Source organism: Hoplias malabaricus, chromosome 2, assembly GCF_029633855.1.
Source record: "Hoplias malabaricus isolate fHopMal1 chromosome 2, fHopMal1.hap1, whole genome shotgun sequence".
NCBI lineage: Eukaryota > Metazoa > Chordata > Actinopteri > Characiformes > Erythrinidae > Hoplias > Hoplias malabaricus.
This window is the reverse complement of record NC_089801.1, coordinates 60,269,892-60,281,628: the sequence shown is the minus strand read 5'-3', so window position 1 is coordinate 60,281,628 and position 11,737 is coordinate 60,269,892. Positions and strand designations below refer to the sequence as shown.

At 38.8% G+C, this 11,737-nt stretch overlaps 2 protein-coding genes across 3 annotated transcripts; one reads left to right on the top strand and one right to left on the bottom strand.

Annotated features, from left to right (window-relative positions):
• Positions 1–1,306: 1,306 nt before the first annotated feature.
• Positions 1,307–5,952, bottom strand: LOC136686688 (CMRF35-like molecule 7). 2 transcript variants are annotated; one of them, XM_066660618.1, is made up of 7 exons: positions 5,881–5,952; positions 5,432–5,758; positions 4,877–4,936; positions 3,784–3,867; positions 2,322–2,423; positions 2,185–2,231; positions 1,307–2,089 (listed from the first exon to the last, which is right to left on the bottom strand). In XM_066660618.1, the coding sequence occupies exons 1-7, from the start codon at positions 5,936–5,938 to the stop codon at positions 1,838–1,840; spliced, it is 930 nt and encodes a 309-aa protein (XP_066516715.1). In that variant the 5' UTR covers positions 5,939–5,952; the 3' UTR covers positions 1,307–1,837. The 2 variants fall into 2 exon arrangements, with proteins under 2 accessions (XP_066516715.1, XP_066516716.1); XM_066660619.1 differs by lacking the exon at positions 3,784–3,867.
• Positions 5,953–7,248: 1,296 nt separating this feature from the next.
• LOC136686687 (uncharacterized) lies at positions 7,249–9,346 on the top strand. The gene has a single exon (XM_066660617.1). The coding sequence runs from the start codon at positions 7,492–7,494 to the stop codon at positions 8,428–8,430; it is 939 nt and encodes a 312-aa protein (XP_066516714.1). The 5' UTR covers positions 7,249–7,491; the 3' UTR covers positions 8,431–9,346.
• Positions 9,347–11,737: the final 2,391 nt, after the last annotated feature.

Sequence of the window (11,737 nt, the reverse complement as noted above, 5' to 3'; positions counted from 1 at the left end):
GCGTCTCCATTTCAGGGTCGCGGTGTATATATATATATATATCTTTCATTTTAAATATATTCGACCTAAACTATTCAAACAGTGCCCCCTGGTGTTCATCTCAAAAAGTTCTGGGATCTTCATGTGCCCCTATCTAACATGGGCCTGGTGACCTTAGGTTAATGTGCAGCTGCTCCAGAGGCTATGGCTATGCATACAAGGGTGTATAAAATTGAACCTCCATGTCAGACACAGGCAACACATCAGTGAGACACATCAGGGCTGAGGACACTGACTGAAAACAAGCCACAAACTGACTTGTGCTTTCCTCCAGCACTGCACCACAATCACCTTAATATCCGACTCAGCGTTTCTCACCTATGTGCTGTTGAGATACTGTGCTAGAATCAGTGTCTCTGATCTGGATAGCTACCAGGCAACACTGAGTATAAAAGCAGTTCTAGGAAATAATGAGCTGTCGTTGTGGGTTCAGTGGGTATAAGAATAATGTCTGACATTAGGAAGACTGGCTTTACCCGGGCATGTGATTGAAAAAAAAAAAAAAAAAAGCAGAAGAGAAACATAAAAACACTTAAACTCCCCTGAGATGGTCTACATGACCCTATCCACATAATACTACTGAGAAAAACTCTGTTTATATCATAACAAATTTTTATTATTACTCTAACAATCTCCAAGGTGCTTTTGTAAAAATAAACCTAAACTGATAACCAAATTAGACAATTAAATCAAACCCAACCCCTCAATGTTCAACCTGTAAAATTATAAATAAACACATGCTATTGGTTGATAGAACTGTCACAAATTTATCCCACTTCAACTGTGATAATTTATAACTTTTCACTAACTCTTTCATTACGGTACATACACACTTATTCAGGCACAAACTCACTCAATCACACATTCACTGAACCACTCAATAAGTCATTCACGTATCTATTTACTTATATACTCTCTCTCACATGTTTATGCACACATATTAGTACCTACTCACCCTCAATTAGTCACAAACACACTGGCTTACTTATATGCACAGTCACTCACATACTTTCAAGTCAGTCACACATTCATTCAGTCATGCACTCATTCTCTCACTCATTCACATAATCATTCACATAATAAATTAGTAAAAATTTAATTATATCCACTCACTCACACCTACACTGTCTCTGTGTCACTGTATAAAAATACAATATTTTCATATTTGTCATATAAAATGAAACTGAAAAAATGTGGGTAGCATAAGAATACTGTCTTTTATTTTCAAAACAATTACAACAACAACAACAACAACAACAACAATATGAACATCTGGCTGTTTATTCTACGCAACTGCCTGTGGGACTGAACGTGTAGAGAGGAAAAGAGTTACTTCCTATCTACTTTCAGGTCATGTGTCAGCATGGAGGACTGCGCTTCTAAAACCCAGATCTGAGATAAACCTCACACGTGGTGAGGCTGAATACAATGTAGGGAGTTTTGACCATTACAGCAGCAGTGAGGTGAACATTTAAATGTTCCTCAGAAGAAATGGTTTATGCAAAAAAAAAGTAAGAAAGTGAGAAACAAATAGAATTCAACATGTTACAGCTTATTGTTGGGAAATACACTCTGATTAGTTACAGTCAGATTGGTTGGAGTTGGGTTTACACTCTTTTGTACAATTAAAATTTGTTGATTTAGAGATTTAGTGTCAGTTACACTGAATCTGATCAGTGGTTTTAAGATTTTAGAGTCAGCCTGAATCTAATTGGTTGGTTTAAAGTCAGGTAGACTGAATCTATGTAGTTGATTTAGAGGTTTAGTGTCTCATGTACACTGAATCTTACAGGTTGGTTTAGGGTTTTAGCGTGAGGTAAACTGAATCTGATTGGCTAGTTTTAAAGTCTACATTCTGATAGACTGAATACAACATGTTGGTGCTGGAGTTAGTATTTAAACTCTGATAGACTGGATCTGGTTGAGCAATACCAAGGTTTACATCCTGATAGGCCGAGTCTGATTGCCTGGTATATGCACTGTGGTAGGTTGGATTGAGGATCACATTGCGTTGAGGTCCAGGTGGATCATTTGCTTCTATGGGTCTTTCCTATAAAACAAACAACAAATATATTTTGCAACATTCAGGGCAATGATGATTCTTAATCAAAAATGCATTGTATATTTTCGTTATCACTCCCTCACCCCATGTTTCCTGGTGGTCCTCTGTGATGTCACTGAACTCAGCGAATCTGAAATGAAAATGGTAGTGATTTTAATTGTTGTTGAGAATGGGTTCTGAGTATGATTTGTGTTTTTTTAGTTATGTGTATGTTTATGACCTGTTAATGTTACATTTCCCCATCGCTTGCAGGACAGGACTAGAACACTGACAATAATGCCAGAGATGAGCAGTGCAGCACACACATACAGAACAATGAAACCTGGAATCAGAGATGGTTTTAATGTCTACATGTTTACAATGTAATAACACACAGCAGAGCAATTTAAAGCATTGCACTTACATTTTCTATTGTAAATCATTTTGAAACTAAGAGGGGAATATAATAAATTCCATGTGAACAGAGAAAATGACCCTCCATGTGGAAAATTTGATTATCTACTCAGGCAAACACCACAGACCATATGGATAAGATCCCTCTGGCTAGACTCTTAATGCCTCAGACACTTATAGCATGATTCAGATTATAATTCACTCTAGACTACTGTGTCTGAAGAATGCTATAAAAAATTAATAATAAAATAAAAGGTAAAAGGAGCTTCACTTGTAGCTTCAGAGAAATGCAGTCGTTTAATCATCAGCCATATGTTTGAGAGGTTTCTGGATGGATTTGCCAACTCTGGCAGGGAGAGTCTCAGAGGGAGCACAAGCATGTCCTCATGTGTAATAGTGTGTGCTTAGCTAATAGCTAACAGGTGGAATTGGAAAACACCAATGATTAGGTGAATATTCAGCTAACTAACTATGGTATTAATATATACACTGAATCTACCACACCACAGTAGACAGTTATCCATTAATTTGGTGTTGATGATTTATTATCAGTTGTACCCCTTTAAAATAACCTACACTTATAACGTTTTATAAATGGTCTAAAATTTTAAGTCATAGTTATTAATAATTTAAATCATAGTTATTAATTAGGTTGTAAAATCCTTAAATGTAATTAATAATCATTTGTAACACAGAGATAAAAAGGGTAACAGTGAATATTGTCATCCAATATTTTAACTTATAATAACTTGCTTATTGAAAATATTGAGGTTAAGAATAAGTTGAGACTTGTGAATTAAGTAATTGCATATGTTATGGTGCATCCCACATTATTATCAGAGCCTAAAAAGACATTCTATTAAAGGTAAGTTAATTAAACTTGTTTGTTAATTGGTTAAACTTATTAACAAATATGTGCTGAAAATGAGAGGCTTAATGTCGACAAACACCAGGTTGCACCTTCAATGTATTATATATATGATTATTAATTGTGTTTAATGCATTTACAAATTATTAACCATTAATAAACAAATTGTAGACCATTTATAAACTTTATAAATGTAGTCTTATTCTTAAGTGGTACCATATCAACATTTGGATTATTATATACATATACATGCCATTATTGCTGTGAATGTTCACGCTAAAAAAAAATCCTTGTGTGTATATAATAAAGTCCATAGACTATATTAATATATGACAATATTATTAGATGACTGATCTGTCACTGTCAAAGACTTTCAAGATTGATTTATTTGCCATGTGGTGTTATCTAAAGCTATATATACCTGGAGAAGGAGGTAGTGAAGGCTCTGTGATATTGACTGCAAGTGCTGTAGTAGATTGGGCCACCATACTGCTATGAGAAATTTCTGAGATATGGAAAACAGAGACAGCAGTTAATTTAGATTTATAGTCAGGAGTCCAGGAGAGCACCATTAGTCTCACTATCTCCATCACTCCCTCAGCACAAAGCTAGCTAGTGTGGACTTATTTTGGTTGACCTTGCAGATCTGAGTAGTTAGAGTTCTCTAAGTGTGTTGAGGGTTGAGGGTGAAGGTTGAGGGAGGAAGCATGTGGTCCTCATCCACCCAGCTTCAGCAACTCTATAATTGGAGGGCTCTTAGTTAATGGGAGGAACATGAGGAAAGTAAAATCTACTGGGTATTAGAGATAGGCCTTCATCTGTATCAGATCATGTATTAATATAATTCACTTAATGAGATATTGAATGGACATGCTCTACCTACTTATCGATCCAGCTTGTGCTTAAACGGCTACGGTCTGTGAGCCTGTGTAAATGTGGCTGTATCTGTTTGTTGGCTCCTGTTCACATGGAAATTACACTGCTGGTCAATGAAATTGATGCTTTTTGAAAATGCTGTATAAGGTGGAGATTTTTAAAAACTCAGTGTGGTTGTAAAACAGACTCTTGTAGATTATGATATCTTCAAAAACTCGTGGAAAAAAAAAACATATCTGGATATGTATAAAGAGGGCCTGATTGAGCGTATAACATTAGCTGTTGGATTTACTAGAACATGCACAGGTAATAATAAGGGTTGTGTGCTCTAATTCAGCCTCACAATGCAAGAAACACAAAATCAACAACAATAGTGATTATATTAATGTAGAAAGAGCTCTAGTATCCGAAGACGTACTTTTATCAGTATCAGCAGTTGTATATCAAAATAGGATCAGAACTGATCATATATCGACCCATTATTACTGGGTATACTCATCAGAATGGTTTTAGCAATTGTAATTAGCAACAGAATCTGCTTCTTTTTTTTCTCATCAATACATTGATAAGACAACATAATTATAAGTTGCATCTTCAGTACATTAACCAGGAATATAGACTGAAATAAGTTCACTTACCTGTAGGTGGAAGAGTAGCATGTGTCTGAGCTGTAGAAGGAGAATATGTGGTGTGGAATTCTGTGGAATTTAGGAAAGTTGATCAATGGAAAGCAATATTTACACAGGGGTGTTTTATTTTATTTAAAAATTCCAAACTTGAGGAATATGGCCCTTAAGTGAGGGCAAACCTTTCACCCTGCAGAACCTGAATGTGCAACCTTGAGAAGCAACTTTTAAAATCACCAGCGTTTGGATACTGAAAACAAATTTGCTCAGTTGGTGCCACATTTGTTCATGACGCTGAGCAAACTTGGTTCAAGAGTTGGTGAAGCATTCCCTCGCTTAAAGCCAAGTCCTCCTTTTTCCTCCAATTTGGAGTTTGAACCTCTGCCTCTCACTGGAACAGCATCTAACATATGTAACAGCATCTAATGGTCTTCTGGACAGACTTGTTGGAAAATCCCTGTAAACATTTGATGGCATTCAGCCACATTAACATTACTTTTAATGTAAGTTGCTGGACTTAACAAACAAACAAACAAAAATGGCTCCAAAACATTGTTAATGACTCACCTTTAACTTGTAACAGAATCGGTGTGTAGACATCAGCTGATGGAAAAGCTCTCTCTATCCCACACCAGTACGTTCCTGCATCCTCTGTTCTCAGGTCAGTGATGGTGATGTTGAAGACTCTGTTCACTGTGTCGTCTTTCAGAGAGAATCTCTGATCTTTAGATGATTTAGAGTCAACAGGAATGTCTTTAGTAATCCAGGGTAAAGTAGAACATTCCCCTCTGCAGAGATACTTTGTGTAGGATTCATATCCAGACTCATAGGGACAGTGAATCTGAACTGAGTGTCCTCTGTGTCCAGTTACAGTTCTAATAGCATTGCCTCCAGCTGTAAAATAAATATACAATATTAAAGACCAATGGACACTACAAGCCTGGTGCTTTTACCAATCCAGCATCGAGATACAGGACAAATGACTATAATATCAAAATATAATGTAAAAAACTCACCAGCTGTGAGGGAGATACAGATAATGAAAATGCAGAAGACAACAGGGTTGATGTTCATCCTTAAAAAATCTACACACATACTGCAGTCTTCACTCAGGACACTTTACGTATGAGCTTATCACAAGAGGATCTAACACTTCCTCATGTGACAGACACACACACAAACACACACAGAGCTTGCCAACCACATCCTCCTTCACAAGTATACAGTTAAATGTTTGTAGCGGATCCCTCACCCTGTCTTTCGGGGTTTGTTCCTCTTTCCTTCAAAAACAGCCTCTGCTCTTCAGGGAAGTTTTAATATGTGTAGGAAACTTTTGAAGACACTCAATCATAAACCACTTAGTGAGATCAAATTCTAGCATTGAATGATTAGTTCTGAATACCAAGCATGGCTTCAAATCGTCCTAAAGGTACTAGATGGAGGTGTATCATGCCAGAAAACAAAGTTTCACTGCTTCACAGCCCAGGGCTGAGACAGATTTATTTTTGTATTTGAATTTTATCATATTATTTATATTATTATTATATGAGAATATGTAGGACAGCATTGTGGCACAACAGATAGTGCCAGTGTCACAGCACCAGGGGTCCTGGGATTGTGCGTTCAGGCCCCACTCCGGGTGGCTGTCTGGAAGGAATTTGGTGTGTTCTCCCTGTGTGGGTTTCAACACACATTGGTAGGTGGATTGGTGACTCAAAAGTGTCCCTAGATGTGTGTGAGTGAATGTGTGAGTGCGTGTTGCCCTATGAAGGACTGACGCCCCCTCCAGTGTATGTCCCTGCATTGCGCCCAATGATTGCTGGTGGGCTCTGGACCGACCGCGACCCTGAACTGCATAAATGGTTGCAGATAATGAATGAATAAATTAATGAATAAGAATATTTGTGGAATCTGACGAAATGACACCCTGTTCCACTCCAAAACTCAGACGGAGACATGGCCTATGAGTGGAAAAATAAAATGATCATCATCATCATCATCATAGTTTGCATTATCTGTATAGTAGAATTTCAAACATATACAGTTTACTGTACAAAGTGCAACAAAAATAGTTGCTATATAAAGCAGCTCACAAAGACCACATACAGTGCACAAGGGCAAGCATATGCAACCACAACAAACAATACTACGGATTGGGGACAACGCAGCTCGATCAGTTTTGGTTCACACTAGGGGTGACTCAAAGTGAAACAAAATGCACAGAGTGGAACAGACATGTAAACATTTTACACTAATGGAAGACAATTTGCTAATTAGCAGCAGATGGACAACAGTGACTGTCCATTTCATCATTCCCTAAAACAACAAAAATAATTTAAAACATAAACTGGGGTTTGAGAGTGGAGATCTGGCAACCCGTTTGGCTGTTTCTGTACCCGTTTGGAAGCTGTTTTGATCGCTCGGGTTTTCCTGTTTAATCGTTTCCATTGTTATTTCTATATTTATATCTGTTTTTATAACCTACTAACCATCCATAGATCTATCTTTTAGATTGTCTCCGCAGGAATATTCATTACAGAGGCACTAAAACTGCCACCGGACCCTGGAGTAACGTTCTTGGTGTAAGTTACTAAAATTCACTAAAAGCGGTAAGTACCTGCAATTCCATGGCTACTACTGGCTGTTTTGCCTGTTCAGAGTGTGGCATGTTTAGTTTAACGCCCTTTTCCACCTCTAGCGATAAATATAGTGGTTGTATTTGTAGTAAGTGTCAGCTAGTTAGCTCTCTGGTGGATAAAGTGGACCAGCTAGAAGTGCGCATCCGGAGCTTATTATTGTTGAGGGATAAACAGCGAGATTCAGTGTTAGCAACTCCGGGTGCCTTAGGGAGAGTTAGCACCCCCACGACTCCGGCGTTAGAGCCCTCACAGCGGGGTGAATGGGTGACGTCTCGGCGTCATAGCCGGAAAGCTAAGGCTGATGCTAACGCTGAGGCCAAAGCTAGCCCACCGGGACACCACGCTCCTCCGATTCGCGTGTCAAACAGGTTTGCCCCGCTCAGCGAAGCACCCGCTGAGGAGCCTGTTAAGAGTGCTCTGGTTATAGGAGACTCTATTGTTCGGCACGTGAAATTAGCTACTCCTTTAGGGGCGCCGGCAGTAACAGTTAGCTGTTTATCGGGAGCCAGAGCGCCGGATATTAGTGGCAACCTTAGACTGTTAGCTAATAGGAGATATTCGAGGGTAGTCATTCATGTAGGGGCCAATGATATTCGTCTGCGGCAGTCTGAGGTAACTAAGGGTAATATTACAGAGGTGATTAAACTGGCCCAGACGATGTCCGATGCCGTAATCTGCTCTGGTCCCATACCAATGCGGCGTGGCGACGAAGCTTACAGCAGACTTTGGGCGTTAAACTGCTGGATGTCCAAGTGGTGTTCCGAAAATCAAGTGGGCTTTATAGACAATTGGTTACGTTTTGAGGGCAAGCCTGGTCTTATAGGTAGGGATGGTATCCACCCCACGCGGGAGGGTGCTGCCTTACTTTCTTGCAGTATAGCACATAGTCTTTTAGTTAGTCGGCAGAGTAGTGTAGATAGCTGCTGACAATCCAGAGCCGGGACCAGGCCGCAGACAGACAGGCTAAACCGACCGTCTGCGAACTGTCTTGAGACGTCACCCAGGTTCAACTGTATTGAGACTGTGTCTTTCCCCCGAACTAAATGTAAAAGTAGAAAAACAAAATCAGCCTGTTTCAGCAACCTAATCAATATTAAATCATACACAACACCTAGCAGCAACACCTCAGAACTAAAATTTGGGTTACTCAACATAAGATCGCTAAACTCAAAAGCACTCATCGTAAATGATATTATAAGTGATCATAAATTCAATGTTTTCTGTCTCACGGAAACGTGGGTTAAACCAAATGAATATTTAGCACTAAATGAAGCCACCCCCCTAGGCTATAATTATGCACATAGCCCAAGAATATCAGGCAAAGGAGGTGGAGTATGTGTAATTTACCAAAATACCCTAGAAATTAGTCTTAAACAATGTGACACCTTTTCTTCTTTTGAGGTTCTCTCCACTATTATTACAAATCCGGTCACAAAAAAGGACGCATTTTTATTATGCAACATTTACAGACCACCAGGGCCTTACTTAGAATTTCTGAAAGAATTCAGCGATTTTGCTACAAACCTAGCGGTGTGCAATCATAAAGTTATAATTGTAGGACATTTCAATATCCATTTCGAGAAGGAAAGTGACCCACTAAAAAAGGCATTTACCTCAATCTTAGACTCTATTGGTATTACTCAAAATGTAACAGGGCCTACACACTACTGCAGCCACACTTTAGACTTAGTTCTGACACTAGGTCTTAACATTGACAAAATTAATATCTTACCGCAATCCTCAGCAATCTCCGATCATTACTTAATTTCATATGAGCTACGTTTTATCCATAATCTATGTAAGAACCCTCGCTATTCTACAAGGCGTATAATAAAACCATCTACCGCCCTACAATTTATAGAAAACCTACCAGAACTATCGACCCCAGTTCCAACTCCATCAGACCCAATGGACCTAGATGTACTAACTGACTACCTAGAAAATACCTGTCGATCTACTTTAGAAAAGGTAGCACCACTTAAACATAAAAGTATAAGACAGAAAAAGCTCGCACCATGGTATAACGATAAGACCCGTACTTTAAAACAAACATTACGAAAACTAGAGCGGAAATGGCGATCAACCAAGCTTGAAGTGTTTCATTCTGCCTGGAAGGACAGCCTTATAGAGTATAGAAATGCCCTCACTAAAGCTCGCTCAGCATATCTGGCCTCGCTGATCTCCAATAATAAAAATAATCCGAGAGCACTTTTTAGTGTGTTTTCTAGAATTACAAAAAATCAAGCAGGTTCTGAACAACTAATTCCAGCAACTCTCACCAGTAAAGATTTTATGGACTTTTTTAATAATAAAATTGAGAATATTAGACAACAAACTCTAGCCACAGGATCAAATCCATCCTGGCTGCCACCTGATGTGAATGAAATAAAACATAATATAACTGTAAAAGAAAGACTTGAAACCTTTTACCCACTCCCACAATTAGAACTAGAGAAGATTATCACCTCCGCAAACTGTACAACTTGCACACTTGACGCAATTCCCACAAAGTTGCTCAAAGAAGTACTACCAGCTATTATTGATCCTCTTTTAACTATAGTAAACTCATCGCTTAGTCTGGGCCATGTACCCAAAGCTTTTAAACTAGCAGTTATTAAACCTATGATCAAGAAACCAAATCTTGATGCTAGTACACTGTCTAATTACAGGCCTATTTCTAATTTGCCATTTCTGTCTAAGATCTTAGAAAGAGCTGTGGCCCAACAACTTAGTTCATATCTACATAAGAATCATATATATGAAAAATTCCAATCTGGATTCAGGCAACATCATAGTACAGAGACAGCTCTAGTCAAGATAACAAATGATCTTCTTCTTGCCTCTGATCAAGGCCACGTATCCCTGTTGGTGCTTCTTGACCTAAGCGCAGCCTTCGATACAATAGACCACAATATTCTCATAGAAAGATTAGAAAACATGGTTGGAATCACAGGGACAGCCCTATTATGGTTCAAATCTTACTTAACGGAACGTTATCAATTCGTAAAAGTAAACAATCTAAATTCAAATTATTCTAAAGTAAGATTTGGAATTCCACAAGGCTCTATTTTAGGACCATTATTATTTACATTATACATGTTACCGCTAGGCACAGTTATAAGAAACCATGACATTAACTTTCACTGTTACGCAGACGACACACAATTGTATATTTCAGCCAAGCCCGATGACAAACACAGATTAAAGAAAATAGAGGACTGTGTAAAAGACGTGAAAGGCTGGATGTTGCGTAACTTCCTCCTTCTAAACAGCAACAAAACAGAGGTCCTGCTTTTGGGTCCAAAAGTGACAAGAAATAAATTATCAGATTTAATTTTAGATCTAGCTAACTTTCCAGTTAAACCTGGTTCAGCAGCAAAAAATCTTGGTGTCATAATTGACCCGGATTTATCATTTGATCAACACATAGGTAGTATCACTAGGACAGCTTTTTTACATCTTCGCAATATTGCTAAGATTAGAAATGCCTTATCCCTCCAGGACGCAGAAACATTAGTACATGCCTTTATTACTTCAAGGCTTGACTACTGTAACGCACTACTGTCAGGATGCACCAGCAGCAATTTAAGAAAACTTCAACTAGTTCAAAATGCTGCAGCTAGGGTCCTCACTAAAACTAGAAAATTTGAACATATCAGCCCAGTTTTATCATCACTTCATTGGCTGCCTGTTAAATTCCGCATTGACTACAAAATTTTGTTATTAACATATAAAGCTCTACATGGGCTTGCTCCTGAATATCTTCAAGATACAATTTCCTATTATGAGCCTCCACGTTCACTCAGATCACAGAATACTGGATTTTTAAATGTTCCCAGAATTCAGAAGGCCTCAGCTGGGGGAAGAGCCTTTTCTTATAAAGAAATTCCCAACTCTGGAATGATCTTCCAAAAAATGTTCGGGACTCAGACACAGTCGCAATCTTCAAATGTAGGCTAAAAACTCATTTGTTTAGTTTATCATTTGGTAGCTAATGCTCCCCCATAGATAAAGGCGGCAGATCCGGGGGGTCCATGGACACAGGGAATTATAGTATACTGAGACGCTGGTGCTGTCGTCCCGCCGCTTCTCGCGATCACTCAGGTTTGTTGACGGTGGAGCGGAGGGATGCCAGTGTTTCAGGATGCTCCCGTGTCTGTGTGTCCTTCTGGTTCTCTCCTTTTAGTTAATGCTGTCATAGTCAGATCTGCCGGAGTCATTAGCCACACTCTGG

Excerpts from the sequence above, each read along its gene's own strand:
- LOC136686688 (XM_066660618.1), bottom strand. The coding sequence starts at position 5,938 with ATGAACATCAACCCTGTTGTCTTCTGCATTTTCATTATCTGTATCTCC. Across the intron at positions 3,868-4,876 it reads TGCTACTCTTCCACCTACAG|AAATTTCTCATAGCAGTATG; the intron begins GTAAGTGAACTT and ends TCCATATCTCAG. Across the intron at positions 2,090-2,184 it reads GGACCACCAGGAAACATGGG|GAAAGACCCATAGAAGCAAA; the intron begins GTGAGGGAGTGA and ends TTTGTTTTATAG.
- LOC136686687 (XM_066660617.1), top strand. The coding sequence starts at position 7,492 with ATGGCTACTACTGGCTGTTTTGCCTGTTCAGAGTGTGGCATGTTTAGT.